The following is a 17003-nucleotide window of genomic DNA, read 5'->3' on the forward strand; positions in this document are numbered from 1 at the left end:
TCCCCCCCCCTTTTCCCATCCCTCTTCAGGGACCCTTCTCAGGAGCAGCTCCTCATTCAGGAGGTCGACAACCTCCTGTGCTTGAGGGCAGTGTAGAAGGTCCCTCAGAACATGGAAGGAAGAGGGTTCTACTCCCATTACTTCCTAATTCTGAAGACAAAAGGGGGCTTCAGACCCATTCTGGACCTGTGTCGCCTCAACAAGTCTCTTGAGAAGTTGAAGCTTTGCATGGTCTCCCTGGCCTCCATCATCTCCTCCCTGGATCCAGGAGACTGGTACACCGCCCTCAGTTTAAAGAACACTTACTTCCATATTTCCAGGGCACCAGCACTTGCTCTGTTTCATGCTGGGCCGGCGCCATTTCCAGTTGACGGCAATACCCTTTGGTCTCTCATCAGCCCTGAGGATGTGCACAGAGTGCACAGCGCCGGTGGCCGCTTACCTGAGACATTAGGGAGTACAACTGTATCCATACCTCCACAACTGGCTGATACGGGGCCAGTCCCGAGACCAGGTGCGGAGGCATCTCGAGCTGGTCTGTCCGACCTGTCATGACCTGGGGCTGATAATAAATGAGAAAAAGTCAACCTTAACCCCAGTGTAATGCATAGAATTCATCGGAGTGGTTCTCTACTCTGCTCGGGCCAGGGCCTTCCTCGCCGAGACTCGGTTCCAAGCCATGGTGAACCTCATCTCGTTTATGCGAGCCCACTCACTCATCACCGCCCACACGTGCCTGAAACTGTTGAGACACATGGCAGCCTACATGTATGTGGTCCGGCGCGTGTGACTGTGCTTCAGGCCCCTGCAGGCATGGCTGGCATTGGCTTATGGCCCCAACGGGTGATCAGAATTCCAGACAGTGTACTGTCGTCTATCACCTGGTGGTCAGACCTTGCGGCGGTGCTGGAAGAAGTTCCCTTCGAGGCTCTGGCCGTGTTGACAGCCCTGGTCTCTGATGCTTCGGACCTGGGGTCGGGCGCCCATCTGTGCTATCTTAGTACACAAGGTCATTGGTCCAGTCACGATCGCTCCTTGCATATCCACGTCAGGAAACTCAGTGCGATGTGCCTGGCCTGCCAAGCCTTCCTACCGAATATACTGGGCAAAGTGGTTCAGGTCCTTACAGACAACATGGCTGCCATGCTCTATATCAACAAGCAAGGTGGAGCCAGGTCGATGGCCCTCTGTCAAGAAGCTGTCAGGCTCTGAGATGTCTGTCTGCAGTATGGTATACATCTCATTGCAGCGCACCTTCCAGGGGCCCAGAATGCCTTGGAAGATTGCCTCAGCAGGATCTTCTTCTCTTGCCATGATTGGTCCCTCCGTCCTGGAGGTGGTCAGTTTCATCTTCTGCAAGTGGGGAACTCCCCGAGTGGACCTGTTTGCGTCCAAACAGAATAGGAAATGCCATGTCTTTTGCTCGATGAGAGGCTTGGATGGGGGCCCCTGTTGGACGCTTTTCTACTCCTGTGGTTGGGGGCTCAGAGGTATGCCTTTCCTCCAGTACCGTTGCTCCCCAGGGTCCTTACAAAGATCAAGTAGGACAGAGCAAGGGTGATTCTCATAGCGCCGGCCTTGTCGCCCCAACAGTGGGACAGCACACTGCTGAACCTTTCGGTGGCAACTCCGTTCTATCTGCCTCTTAGGCCGGACTTGCTGTTCCAAAACCATGGCAGTCTTCTACACCCAAACCTGGCGGCGCTGCACTTAATGGCTTGGCTGTTGTGTGGTTGAATGAATGAGTAGGAGCAGCAGTGCTCAGCGTACGTTCAGCAGTTCCTGTTGGGAAGTAAAAAGCCCTCTACCAGGGTGAACTACCTCGCCAAGTGGAAGCTGTTCATTTGTTGGATCTCAGAAAAAGGCATCCAGCCCGAGCAGGCCTCATTGCAGCTCATTCTGGGATACCTTCTGCATCTCAAGCTCCAGGGTTTGTCCCTTTCATTGATCGAGATCCACCTGGCAGCCATCTTGGCATTTCATCCACTGCTCAAGGGCAGGTCGGTCTTCAGCCAGGACATGACTGTCAGATTCGTCAAGGGCCTTAAGCACCTCTACCCCCATGTCAAGGACCCAATTACTCTGTGGGACTTGAACCTGGTGCTGTAACATCTTGTGGAGCCCCCTTTCAAGCCTTTGGCTTCCTGTTCTCTCCTCCTCCTGTCCTGGAAGGTTGCATTCCTAGTCGTGGTGACTTCAGCCCATTGAGTCTTGGAGAGTCGGGCGCTCACCTTGGAGCTGCCGTATACATTTTTCTACAAGGACAAGGTACAGCTGGGACTGCACCGGCTTTCCTTCCCAAGGTGGTGTCTTAATTTCATTCAAGCCAGAATCTTCTTTCTGAAGCTGCATTAAATTGGCAGAGGAGGGTAGACTACATGTCTTGTACGTTAGGAGGGCTCTTGTCTTCTACATCGACAGGACCAAGCCATTCCATAAGTCTACACAATTGTTTGTTGCAATGACCAACCAGATGAAAGGGCACCCTGTATCCACCCAAAGAATTTCTTCTAGGATCATCGCCTGCATTCGCTTCTGCTACGATCAAGCGAAGGTGTCACCGCCAGTTGTTGTCGCTGCCCACTTGACCAGGGCACAGGCCTCTTTGGCAGCTTTCCTGAGCCCTGTACCTATCCAGGGCATCTGCAGGGTGGCCACCTGGTCATCCATCCATACATTTACGTCCCACTACGCACTGACCCAGCAGGCCCGGGACGATGCTGGCTTTGGTAGGGCGGTACTGCAAGCCACGAAACTCTGAAATCTGAGCCCAACTCCATAGATACTGCCTGAGAGTCACCTAGAATGGAATTGACATGAGCAAACACTCGAAGAAAAATCGGTTACCTTCCATAACTCTTGTTCTTTGAGATATGTTGCTCATATCCATTCCATTACTCACCCTCCTACCCCTCTGTCGGAGTTGCAGGCTAGGAGGAACTGAGAGGGCATAGGATCAGTGGTGCGTAATATACCAATGCATGAGCATGGCACTCAAGGGGGCGCCACAGCTGATCCTACAGATACCACTAAGGCAAAAGTCTCCGACTACTGTGCACATGGGCGTGCACACAAATGGAATGGAATGGACATGAGCAACACATCTCGAAGAACAACAGTTATGAAAGGTAACCATTTTTTGCTTGAAGAGACTCAGAACTTAAATCTTGTATTGCCAACACTGTGAAATGTGCAGTTCCAGAGAAGAATGTTGGAAAAAAGATGTATTTATTTGCTAGCTAAATTCAGGCTAGTTAAAATACAAACCTTTTTTGCTAGTACTAATTTCCATCGGGACCCACTTATATTCCACATTAGTTTTCTGTCTGTGAACATGATTGATGTCGTCATGACTTGTGAATAAACATGTTATTCTCACAGTTTTTATAAACAGAGGATTTTGTTTGAGTTTTACTGTGCACATGGTAGAGCCCTGCAAATCTGTGGATATCTGCATATATCCGCGAAGCATATTTGCCACTTGCAGATGGATGCAGATCCAAATTTTGTATCCGTGCATGGCTCTACACGTGGGTGAACAAAAGAGCTATTAAGGGAACCTGATCACTGTTTTTTAAGTGCATTGCAGGTGTAGCTGTTCAAGTAGTGCAATTTTTAAAAACCAAGTCAACTATAAATAATTTACAAACATGATTGTTGGATTTCATACATACCTGTTGATTTCATTCTTTACAAATATTTTTGTCTTGTAGTTGCATTTGAGTCTGTCTTTGGGTGCAGGTGGAGAAGAATCAGATAAGGACAAAAAAGAAATGATCGCTATTCATTCAGTCAACTTGCTATTGAAAAGTATTGGGGCTACTCTGACTGATGTGGATGATCTTATATTTAAGTAAGCTGATACTTCTGATTAATAGATTTTGACTGTTAAATTTGTAAATAGAGTTGGTGAATCCTTTTAGGTATTTCAGTTCTTCAGCAGTAGTCAGTAAATGATTGGTCTGATTTAACTATTTAGAATGAATTTAATTGCCTTGTAATCAAGTACAGTCACATGCATGGAAAGTGTGTTTGTGTTATTTTTAAAAGTGGACTTGAGATCCTCAGAGGGAAGGAGATGAATGGGAAAGGAAGGGTATCTAATTGTTCTAAACCCTTGCACTGCATCCCTTGGTAGCCTTCGCTTCCTACAAGTGTCTCAAGTAGTGCTCTAGCTACCTTACTGAATAATGCACAATAAAAGGTATAGGTTAGTTAAATAATTTTGTAAATTTAAATACTCTAATCTCAAGTAATAAATCAATAAGAGATTTTTGTTTCAGCTATTAAATGTTGCTGTTTGTCTTTCAGACTTGCTTTCTTTGAAATTAAGTATCAGTTTTACAGGCAAGATGAGCTGATAAGGAGAGTTGTTACACATTATAGTGAACAAGTAAGTTCATTCAGTGAATTCTACTTTTTAAACATATTTTTAGGATAAATATGCTTGTCTGGAATGTGAAGCTTTTGTGCTTATTTGGGGATAAACTATTAGTTTTACAAATCCATTGTTCATAGTCATTTCTGTGGCAAAGCATCGAAACGTGAATTACCTCTACTTCAAGTGGATTTCAGTTTCAACAGTTTCTGCTTTTACTTTTGCCCACCTGTATCAAATATGGTACTAGGCTCATCATCTACCATGACATTCTGATGGAGCTACTTGTACACGTACAGCATCTTTTGCCATAGCCAGACTCTTTCACAGTCACTCAAGTAGAGCATGCTTCCTCCCGTGCCTATGTCGCGCTTTTGTCCTGGTCTGTAGCATTATGCAGTACTTCTGCTAAGCCACTGTTTTAACACCATCTTACTTGCGCTTGGGAGATTTAAAAACTATGTTCTATAGATTTTAATTCTAACTTGGGTAGTATATTAAAAAAGAGCTGATATGTACTATGTCCACTTTTGTTCTTCATTTAGTTCTTGAAGCAGATGTATGTTCTTGTACTGGGTTTAGATGTCCTGGGAAATCCATTTGGCTTAATCAGAGGTTTGTCTGAGGGTGTGGAAGCTTTCTTCTATGAGCCTTTTCAGGTATGATTTCTTCTTTTAGGTCACTGTATTAGTCAGTTAGCTATAGGTTGATAAAAATATTTTTGAACCTGATGAATTGGGAAATCGTGGCACTTGCTACTCGAAGAAATGTCTTGTTAAAGGGTATGTCTATAACGTAACAGAAGATGCATGGGATGGCTGTGGTTGGCCCAGGTTAGCTGACTGTGCCTTGCTGGGTTTGTGGGCTATGCAACTGTAGTGTAGATATTTCGGCTCGGGCTGGAACTCCGGTTCTGAGACATTGCAAGGCAGGCGGGTCTCACAGCTTGGGCTCTAGCCTGACCTCAAACATCTACACTGCTATTTTTAGCCCTGAAGCCCGAGCCCGGTGAGCCCATCAGCTGACCTCGGCTCTGAGACTCAGTGCTATGGGTTTATCACAGTGTAGACATACCCTAAATGAACAGACATTTTCCAATGCACAGCAGTTGCCATTTGATTCTTGAAGAGCTGTAGGATGAAGAGAGGGGTTTGTTTCTCTCTCTCTCTCTCTCTCTGTATTTTAATTTATAGTAAATTTCATCTTTAGGGAGCTGTTCAAGGACCTGAAGAATTTGCTGAGGGCTTTGTGATTGGTGTAAAGAGTCTTCTTGGTCACACAGTAGGTATGTATCATGGACCTTTGTCATTGACAAAAGTACTTGTTAACTTAGTTCTTGTACTGTATGACCAAATGTCTTTGTAGAGCTTTTGCTATTTTAATTGGGTTGAGAAGCATTTTCAAAACACTAATATGGGAATCATGGCAGAAGCTGTGATAGAAAACACTGGCTGAAGAGATCTCTGAGCTATTAGCAATTATCTTTCAGAACTCATGGAGGATGGGAGATATCACAGAGGACTGGAAAAGGGCAAATATAGTATCTATCTGTTCATAATCACCTAGAAGATAATAAGGTGATAAGTAGCAGTCAACATGGATTTGTCAAGAACAAATCCTGTCAAATCAACCTAGTATTCTTCTTTGACAGGGTAACAAGCTTGGTGGATAGGGGAGAAGCAGTAGATGTGGTATATATCTTGACTGTAGTGAAGCTTTTAAAACTGTTTCACGTGACCGTCTCATAAACAAACCAGGGAAGTATAGCCTAGATGAGCCTACTGTAAGGTGGGTGTGCAACTGGTTGGAAAACTGTACTCCAGAGTAGTTATCAATGGTCCACAGTCAAGCTAGAAAGACCTATCAAGTGGGGTCCTGTAAGTATCGGTCCTGAGTTCGGTTTTATTCAATATCTTCATAAATGATTTAGATAGTGGCATAGAGAATACGCTTCTATCAAGTTTGTGTATGATACCAAGCTCGGAGAGGTTGCAGATGATTTGAAGGACAAGATTATAATTCAAAATCATCTTGACAAACTGGAGAAATGGTCTGAAATAAAAAGGATGAAATTCAGTGAGGAAAATGAAAAGTACTATGATGAGGAAGGAATAATCAACTGCACAAATACAGAATGGGAAATGACTGCCTAGGAAGGAGTACTTTATTAAAATGGATTACAAACTAAATATGAGTTAACAATGCAATACAGTTTCAAAAAGAGCAAACTTCATTCTCAGATATATTAGTAGGACTGTTGTAAGTAAGACACAAGAAGCGATTCTTCCGTTTTACTTAGCACTGATAAGGCCTAAACTGGAGTATTGTGTCCAGTTCTGGGCACCAAACGTGGGAAAAGATGTAGACAAATTGGAGAAAGTCCAGGGGAGCAACAAAAATGATATAAGGGCTAGAAAACATGACCTTGCGGAAAGATTGAAAAAATTGGGTTTGTTTCTTCTGGAGAAGAGAAAACTGAGGGGGGACATAAGTCTTTGAGTACCTTCAGGAGAGAAGGTTCCCCATCAAAGCCCTCTCAGAAAAGGCAGAAGGTTGTTATAGGTTTGTAAAAGGTTGTTATAAAAAGGAGGGTGATAAATTGTTCTCCATCACCACTAAGGACAAGACATGAAGTAAAGGGGCTTAAACTGCAGCAGGGGAGATTTAGGCTCGACATTGTAAAAAACTTCCTAAGTGTAAGGGTGGTTAAGCACTGATACAAATTACCTATGGAGGTGGTGGAATCTCTGTTGTTGGAGGTTTTTAAGAATAAGTTAGACAAACACCTGTCAGGAATCATCTGGGTAGTCTTTCCTCAGTGCAGTGGACTGGACTAGATGACCTATCAAAGTCCGTTCCAGTCCTGCAATTCTATGATTCTGTGCTAGGTGTTGTAAAGTCTGCCACTCATTCCATAAAAGCTTTGTTCATTTGAAGATTATTAGTAGCAAACACAATTAATTGAGAGTTCCTAGATTTCAGCATGATGGAGAAAAAGGCAGCTAATTTATGAAAATGTAGAATTCATTGTCAGTGCTGGGATGATAAACCAGTGATAAGTACTAGACTTCGAAGACATTTTTTGGAGAATAGTATATCCAAGACCAACCATTGCTTTGGCTAATTTATTAAAGCATCTATTTTAAATACTGTATCAGTTGTTGGAAAAAGTCAGGTAACAGAGGATGGAACCTGACTCTGTGCTAAAAATATTTCAAGGCATGCCAGGTCAATATGAAATATTTGTCTTTTGCTGCAATAAGTTTCATGCCTATACACTGGAGCCTGTTGCTTGAAAGATAATATGGTATTCCATGCTTCTTGTCTGATGATTTTACTAAATTATCATATTGTCAACTTTAGCACAGAAAGATTCCTCTGAATTGCATGCAATTTAAATTGTACATTATGGTTTGTCCATTATTAAATATAAACAAGGAGCCATGCGACTTAATCTCTCCTTGGCTGACAGGGGGCGCTGCCGGGGTGGTATCTCGGATCACTGGTTCCGTTGGAAAAGGCTTGGCTGCTATAACTATGGACAAAGAATACCAGCAAAAACGGAGAGAGGAGATGGGCCGTCAGCCGAAGGACTTTGGTGACAGTTTGGCCAAAGGAGGAAAAGGCTTTTTACGGGTATGAAATTCAAACTAAACCTACAGTGAACTGACAGTTGGGCCTGTGCTAGAAAATCATTAACTGCATGTATGAAACAATTTAATGGCATCCTCCATATTCAGTTAATGAACTAATAAAAGAAGCAGAAACTGAAGGAAAAAAATTAAAGTCCATTTACATTGCATGGAGTACTGGATATTATCGTAAGGTGATTTATTTTCTGTTTCTTCTAGAATCCACCTGGGAGTGTCATAAAAAAAATTTTACATTTTAAAAAAATATCTGAAGAGGAAGTATATGTAGACAAATTGCTTCAACATTTCTGAAATGTAATGTACTTTAGATTCTGAAGTGTGTTCTGTTCATGACAATGATGCAAGTATTTTGAAAAATAGGACACCTAATACTATAGATATGTGACATGAGGCAGAACAGGGGAGTGTTGGGAGTTAAAATCCAAGAGATATCTGATCATAAGTAAGTGAAATTCTAGTTAACAATAGTACTGTCCTATAAGTCCTAAGTATTACTACTCATTATTATCAACTTCTGTAGATCTAACACAAATATGCTAAATGCTTCTGAAAGAATATCAATTATAGTAGTTATGAGCTACTGTCTTTTTGTAGCTAGTTTTTGCAAAGTAGGAGGCTCATATCAAGGGTATTTTATTTTTAAAAAATCTATCTTGATGGGTAAGTGTGAAGAACCATGCAATTTATATATTTTATAGATAATAGCTATATCGGGAACAGAGAAGGAAGGAGGCTTCCACTCCATTCCTTATATGACTTCCCACTTTCCCCCATAGCAGTAAAGATGAAGGGCCAAAGGGAAGGACAGACTCAGGCCCCTTCCAACCACTTAACTCCCCTTCCCCCTGGCTAGCAAGTTTCTTGTTGCCTGAAACTTACTGGTTTTTATATCTTTATCTCTGGAATGACTAATTCTTTCCTGATTGTCCCTATGTGTAGTTAGTGCCCTTCAGGTTGCACATGTTCACCATACACCCAACAAACACGATCAGTACAGGATTCTTCCCTTGGGACTCAGGGTAACACCAAGAATGTTCACCAAGATGCTGTCAGTGGTGGCAGGTTACTTCTGCTGACAAGCAGCGACAGTATTCCCTTACTTAGAGGACTGGCTCCTAGAGGGACAATCTTACTGCAAAATGTAAGAAGCAGCTACTGGGCTTCTAGATCTCTCTGACAGATTGGATTGAGGGTGAACCTGAAGAAATCCACCCCAGAAGCCAGGGTTGTGGATGAGGTTGGATGCTGTGACTGCCAGGATATATTTACCAGATGGCCAGTTCCTCTCCATCAGTCTCATACAGTGAACCCCAATGACCCTCAGGATGTCCATACAATCCTGGCACTGTTGGATCATATAGCCACAAGCACCTAATGTGATCCCGTTAGCTGGGCTTCGTGTCCGATGTGTGAAGGCTTGGTTACTGACTGTGCATACCCTGGTTCAAGCATAGACTCAACCTGCTAGTCAGGGTTCACCAAAGGTTCTTATACTCTTTTAATTGGTGGGAACACAGATGAAAAATGTGTATGCGCGCGTATGGGTACCATTCAACTCCCTGTTCCCAACAAAGACCTTGACCATGGATGCATCCCTCATCAGTTGGGGAGTACACATGGCGGGACAGGTATATTATAATACCTATAGAAATATTGTTATACCTATGTTTACCTATTCCTCCATGTGTATATAATCTTGAGTTCTGTTGTAGGTTCTGGAGAGGAGTATTCCTCTACTGGTTACAGACCTTCTGTCCCATCTCCTCCAGTTTTTCTGTTTCAGTCCAGTCTCTTTCACACTTCGCCATGTTCCCCCATCTTCTTGTTTCAGTTTGACCCTTGGGTCTCCTTGTCCCTGGGCTCCCTGTCAGAGTACATGTGTCCCCACGCACTGGCTCACAGTCTTCTCCCCACCCTGGGCTCCTTGTCCAAACTGCCTTCTCCTTCTCTCCCATACCCCACTTTGATTCTTGCTCTCTCTGCATTGAGTTAGGCTGCTGATTCTACAAAATTGTTTGGCCACCACCAGGGGGAGCATTGGAAGCACAGGAGAGAATCTCTTCTCTCAGTTCCTGTGCCACATCATAGGGGCTCCTGGCAGTTGGGAGGAGCAATTCAAGTGGAGGTGCTTCTCAGCCCCTGCCTCCCTGGACTAGAACATACTCAATGGCTGTCAAGATGGTCTTGCCCAGTCTGCTCGGTACACAGGACCCGTGAGGAGATGGAGCATGGAAAATACAGATAGACTCTTAAGAGAATTTAGCTGCCAGATTATTTTTTTTTAAAAAAAAATCTCTACTGAGCACGTGTGAACTGAGATTTTCAGGAAGGTAATAATTTCGCCAGATGTGGGCTGTTTCTCACGGAAACCACAAAGGAAGCAGATTGCCAACCCTAGGGTGTGACCCACCTGCCAAATTTCAAGTCCCTGCTTGCAGAGTGGTTCATTCACCTCAGGAGCCACCTCCTTGTGGCCAGGCGTGGCGGCATACTCTGTCTATGGCACTCCCTGCCTATAGTTACTCCATCGTTGTGGTGGTCTCTCTCCCCACAACTTCGCCTTCTGGCCAGGTTATGCTTTAATCCACCCCTTCCAGGGTAACAGTCGCACCCAGCAATAGTCTTTACAGTGGGCCTTCCATCTGTCTTGGTGGTTGGAGGTTGTCACAAATCCACAGGATCAGTGCTACGGCCCCAGCTACCTTGGTGACTGGTACAGAAACCCAGGAATCTTGAAGCTGGCAGCCAAGGTCTGCTGCCTCAGACACCTTGCTGTCTCCCTGGATCATATCCTGTCTTTTCTATCCCCCAGAGAGAGACTACAGACTGTATTCCTGCAGCCCTTCCAAGCTGGGTTTTGGTATCAGTTAAGCTTTTTTGCTGTCTTTCTTGCAGATGCTGCTAGGTATGTTGGGGTACACACACCTTTCATTGCTCCAAAGCATGGAGATGCTACTAGAGCTTCTAAATTAAACACTTGTAAAAATATTTTTAACATGGGCAAAAATATTTCCCCCAGTCTTGTTTTCAGAAGCAGCTGTAATATTTTTGCTAAAACTTTCCAAAAAAAAGTTGAATGTGAGTCAGAGACCCAGCATGTAAAACTTCAGCTGAAATTTTTCAGGTTGTGGCCGGTTAGAAAAACTGAAAACTGTGTCATAATAGGAAGTGTTGGGGCAGCCTTAAGTACAGGCAGCACTCTCAGCTCCACCTATAATTACATATGTAAATAAGTTACTAGTTACGTTCAGTTTTGGAAGAATTCACTCCCCAGGTGAACAGTTGAAGAAGGCTGTGTCCACCTTTATTGTCTGTGACAGAAACAACTATAAGATGCAGTAAAAGGGTTCATGTGCAAATTCGGATCACTAATCATTTGGTTCACCAGAGAAGAAAAACAAGCTTCAAATCTGAAGTTTGCAGTAACATGCAACAAACTGATTTTTTTTAAAAAATCTGGTAAGGGTCTGATGACCATGGAACAAATGACCACAAAATAAATACGACGTTACCTACACAAGGTTTCTCTGAAATGGATGTACACGAGGTTTCTCTGGAATGGATGCTAAGTGCTCAAGTGATCCATTTTATCTCAAGTGAGAAATTCTTCCTAGGAGATGAAAGGCTGTGTTTACGTCCAGTGTCTGTTGTTTATGTGGGTTTTGAATCATACCTATCATCTTTATGCTAGAATTATTTGTTACATGAAATGCAAATTAAGCACATTAGGAATTGTTGTTAATAATAATCAAAAGAAAAAACTCATTTTACTTTCCCAAACTTGCTCAGTAGCGTACATAGCGTGACATGTGTTTTTCTAATCTTGTTTACTGACAAATTCGTAAAAGCCTGTTTGCTATTCTTGTATTACACTGCCAATCTTAAGCATTAATCTTTTTTTGTGCTGTTATGGTTGGGATACTGCCTAATGCATTAATTGACTTCTTTTGTTTACTCTATAAAACTATTCAGCATATTAGTAACCTCCTTTCCTAAAAGGCTTTACTATACTTTGGATATTTCTAAAAGCACTCACTTAAGATTAGGCAAAGTACTGTTGCGATACATGTTGAATCAGGGCTTACCTAGATGAAGACTTGGGCTTGTCTACCCTTACCGGGGGATCAACAAGTGGCAATCGATGCATTGGCGGTCAATTTAGCAGGTCTAGTGAAAACCCACTAAATTGACTGCAGACTGCTCTCCCGTCGATTTCTGTACTCCACCTGATCGAGAAGAGAAGTGTAGTGTGGATCCCACAGTAAGTAAATCTAAGCTACGTTGACTTGAAATTACGCTGTTCACGTAACTCAAATGGCATAGTTTAGATTGAATTTACCCTGTAGTGTAGACAAGGCCTCAGTGGCAAGCCAGGATGTGACTCTACAGTGCACAAACCTGCTGCATACTAACTGGCTGTGTGGACTCTGATGTGGAGAACTTTTAGTTCATGATAGCAAAGTGTGCTAGAAGTTCCCAAGTGCACTCTGGCTTAGAGAACTTGTAATGCGTGGTAGAAGAGTCTGCATGGCCAGTTAGTGCTTTGGAGGCTAGTATGCTGTAAATTTACATCCTGACTTGCAGCACACTATCTGTAGAGAAGCCCTTATAACATGTATGCCATAACCTAGGCTTAGTTAACTAGTTATTGTTGTGTCTTATAATATTGCTCACTAGTGTTTCTCAGCCAGGTAAGCTGTGATCCCTTTTTCATGAAAAAAGCTATGCTCAGTGAAGGATGTCTCTCTCCACCTCAAGTTGTCCCACAACAATCCATTCTTTATTTATAACCAGGATCCCCCTGCTAGTTGTTTTCCCTGTGTGATCCTTCCTCATTGACTCTACAAGCTTTTCATTAGCATCAGACTCATTACTGCAAATGTACTTCAATTGGAAGGCCTTCAGTACAAGATAACCAGCCAGAGAGAGGAGTGTTTACTCCCTTCTACCGAATAGATACTGTTTATCACCTCTGATGACCTGTGTTAACTTATATACCTTAAGAACATAGTTTTCAGTAAAGACACGTAACTCCTTAACTATCATTATACATACATTTTGCAATTATGATGATGACCAGTAAGCTACGAGCTCTTGGTAGAGACCTCACATGCCCCCGCTCTTTGGTGAATGATTACATCGGGGATCTCTGTAAACTGCTGTATATGTCCTCTGCCAGTTGGCCCCAGTGATCTGTGGGTCACATCCTGTGACGTAGGCTACAGAACAGCCAGGGAATAGTGACTGGTAGTGCAAAACAACAGTTAAGTTAAGATTCTCGCATGTTATCTGTCAGGGATCGTCTCTGGGTCCAGTTTAGTAGTTCCCTGTGCCTTCTAATTATTCCAAAGATGTTTTCTTTCATGATGATCATGTCAACAGGAATTCATAATAAACAAAAATAAGCCTTAGGAAAGATCCCATTTGAATGCTTTGCTTAAATGTTAATTTTAAAACACAGCAGGAGAGACACCTAGTGGCTGAATCGTGCTTCAGCAGTTCTGGCTTTCAAGTGTTGACAATGAAACTCTCATTTTTGTTTCAGGGTATTGTTGGTGGTGTGACTGGAATAATCACTAAACCTGTAGAAGGTAGGCAAAAATTATTAGTAAACCTAAAGTCCATTCTTCAGAAGGCTAACACGTTGTGCTACTTATAACTTACTTTCTATTGAGAAATATTGACTTAAACATGATAGTACTTATTTAGGTCTGAGCTCACTATTTCTGTGTTTCTGAAGAAAAGTAACATTTTTAAAATCATGTCATTTTGTAAAAATTAAAGTTTTGATTTCAGATATTTTTACAGTTGTTACTAAAGGTTCTTGTGCAAATTCACATGCAGACTTTGACAGACCAGTTCACATAATATCATGTGCAGCTGCGTCTGAATAAGTTTAAAACGAAAACTTTCTCTGAACGGTCATATTTACAGCAGGCATGTAAATTTTTGCTATTGGACAATTTCAGCACAGTTTCCTCTATATCAGCAAATTAACTGTATAAAGCTGAGCTTGAGTAACTAACTCTACCAGCAAACAAGTAGAGAAATAGACCTTTATGCATTAATGTATTTCACCCCATAGGTGGCACATGCATGTGTGTGTGTGTACAATTAGATGTTAAATAATAGAACAGGTAGTATTTTTGTTGTTGTTTAAGTGACAGGGTAAAGAATAATTAGAGTGGGAGCCACACTAGAAATAACATCTGTTTTAACCACTTGGTCTGTTTCTGCTGTTTCTTTTAATTGGGAAGCTTAACTGGCTTGTGCTTAAACCTGTCAGGTAGTTCTTTTGTTTTAAGCCTGCTTCACTCTATCAATACGAGGCATGGTAAAAAAGAATAAAGGAGATTAAAAAATAGGTGTAATTGCTTCTTTTAAATCTGGCATTTAGATAGGGAATCAGGACACTCTCACAGATATACAATCCCAATTCCTTAAATGTTTACAGAAGAACCATCTAAATATTAGTCAGTTAATAGCACTAAATTTCACCTGATTTTTGCTGGTTGCTAATAAATTAAGTGAATTGTTCTTCTCTTCTGAGCAGTGATTCTGTAAAAATGGTATAAAAAAACTACACACAGTCATTTGGTTCTTTTGCTCATGCATCATTACCAATGCGAATGGTTTTGGAAGCTAAATTCTTACCTTAGTTGCATTTGCGTAAATCTACAGTCTTCACATTTTGCTCTTAATCAGACCTGTGGAGAATTGTCTTCAATGGAAGTGCACTAGCGTAACTGGCTCTGATAATTGTAACTTTTTTTTAGTAAACAATTCTGATAATGTAGAAGAAAGAAGAATCCCATTCACCCTCTCTTAGCTATGTTGGTTCTGAAGGGCTAATGAGATTTAAGGTGAACAACTATGTGACCAAACACAGACTGGGAAGGTTCCGTAAAGCAAAAGGTGTCATTAATACATAGTATTTTTTCTGAGCTGAACTGCATGTAACCAGCAATTTTGGAATGTTTCAGGTATAGAATTGTTCTAATTAAAGTTAAGTCTTCATAAAGCAGGAGGTGGATTAACTTTAGAATTTGGATCTTCTGCAAGGGTATGTAACTAATTCTGTATTTTCTTTTCTGAAGGGGCTAAAAAGGAAGGTGCAGCTGGATTCTTCAAAGGAGTTGGAAAAGGGCTTGTAGGTGTTGTGGCCCGCCCGACAGGTGGCATCGTAGATATGGCAAGCAGTACCTTCCAGGGAATTCAGAGGTAAAATGATGGGGTGGAAGTTAGTGATTGTCTGTTTACCAAATGTTCTCAGGTATGTGGACTGTGTGATTAGAGGTACAGTGGTAACATATGTTTGCTTGCCATTTGATGTGATTAAAATACAAGCTGCATCAGGAGGACTGAGAGTGCGCCATGGTGATGCTTTGTTAGGTGCCAGGTGAAGGAAGAGTGCTACAACCACCTGAGACTGACGCTATTACAGTATAACTTAATATACTACAGTGTCATATGGAGGTTATATCAGCTCCATGCAAACATGAAAAATAAAATGAAAGTCCTGTATTATGGTGTACCAACTAAAAGTCCATACAAGACTGTAAAAACTAAATAAAAACATAGAACACTCAGTAATTAAAAATGTTGTTTTTCAACTCCTGAATGCTCACAGCCATCTCTCACTTTACCCTGCTGTAATACCTAGACCACTGCAATGACTGTCAGTGGGACTTGTAATCCTAAATCATTTATGCGCTTTTGAAAGTGCAACTGAAAAACTTTCTGCAAGCTATAGAAGAGTCAATAGTTACTTAGAGTTTGGAAGAAACTTCTCCCATAGACATGTAGTTTCATAATTTTCTGACTGATGCAATAGGGCGATGATATAGAGTGCCATGACACACAAATAATTTGGATAATTCATGGCTAGCTAGCAAGTATGAGCAGGATCTTTCAAGGTTTGAGGAGATGAATTCTAAATAACTTATTTAAAAATCTGTGCTGACTAAACTAGTAAAAGAAATAAAAGAAATGCAAGTAACAAAAACAATTTTGGTGCGAAGTCTGTACCAGGTCTGAACGCATTGAAATTGTTGGTCTTTGACAGGGTGGCAGAATCAACTGAAGAGGTATCTAGTCTCCGTCCTCCGCGTCACATTCACGAAGATGGCATTATCCGGCCATATGACAGGCGTGAAGCTGAGGGTTATGATTTATTTCAGGTAGGAGTTGCATTGTTAACATAAGTACAGCCTAAATTTTCTAACCATTGAGGAGCTTAATGCAGTATATTATTAAAATGCTACTTTGGGGAAGGGACCTGGATATTTATTTCAGTTTATAAAATATGCCTATGTATTGCCATCCAATGCAAGCTTTAGTCACAATGAAGAACTAACATATGTGCTATGCAAAGTAAATCAGATTACTGCACAGCCTTTCAATATTCTGTTTTACCAGTTGCTCATCTCGTCATTTTGTGTTAAATATATCACCATGACCCTCGCTTAAAAAAAGGGGGTGTGTGAAGATATTTTAGCATTTGTGGGACAGTCTATTGTGGGACAATATTTAGGAGGTTAATCCTGTTCCTTATGTTTCCCATGTTTTCAAACTGTGGTTTTTAATGGTAGTGTGCTAAAAGCTACACAACGCATATGATGGTCTAGTCTGGTTGACCGCCTGCATGGTGTTAGACATGGGTGCCATATTGACAATGAATGCTATTTCTCATATACTGGGGAATTTTAATCCAGTTAATTTTGAGTAAATGCAACAAGACAGCAAACAGGAAGAGCACTTTAAGAACATGCTGGCTGAGATTTCAAATGTAATTTAGCTGAAGTATTGGTTATGATAAAACATCTGGAACAAAAGAAGTGATTTAAAATGTTTACTTCTAAGTTAAGACTGAAACTTGCATCTTAATTATTGATGATTGCATTTATTTCCTGTAGATATCGTTTGTGATCCCTCGGCATGGGTTTCTAATGTTGTCCCCTCTCTCTCTCTCT

The 17003-nt window shown here is 41.7% G+C and overlaps 1 protein-coding gene across 1 annotated transcript in view; it reads left to right on the forward strand.

The window, feature by feature from the left end:
• The window catches only part of VPS13C (vacuolar protein sorting 13 homolog C), a 187643-nt gene that overhangs the window by 153001 nt on the left and 17639 nt on the right, over nt 1–17003 (forward strand). The window contains exons 74-81 of the mRNA XM_073303628.1: nt 3714–3853; nt 4312–4393; nt 4924–5037; nt 5588–5663; nt 7851–8014; nt 13577–13622; nt 15129–15252; nt 16097–16211. Coding sequence (XP_073159729.1) covers nt 3714–3853; nt 4312–4393; nt 4924–5037; nt 5588–5663; nt 7851–8014; nt 13577–13622; nt 15129–15252; nt 16097–16211 — 861 coding nt within the window. The remainder of the gene's footprint in view (nt 1–3713; nt 3854–4311; nt 4394–4923; nt 5038–5587; nt 5664–7850; nt 8015–13576; nt 13623–15128; nt 15253–16096; nt 16212–17003) is intronic.

The sequence above is a fragment of the Lepidochelys kempii genome, chromosome 10 (genome assembly GCF_965140265.1).
Source record: "Lepidochelys kempii isolate rLepKem1 chromosome 10, rLepKem1.hap2, whole genome shotgun sequence".
Classification (NCBI taxonomy): Eukaryota; Metazoa; Chordata; order Testudines; family Cheloniidae; genus Lepidochelys; species Lepidochelys kempii.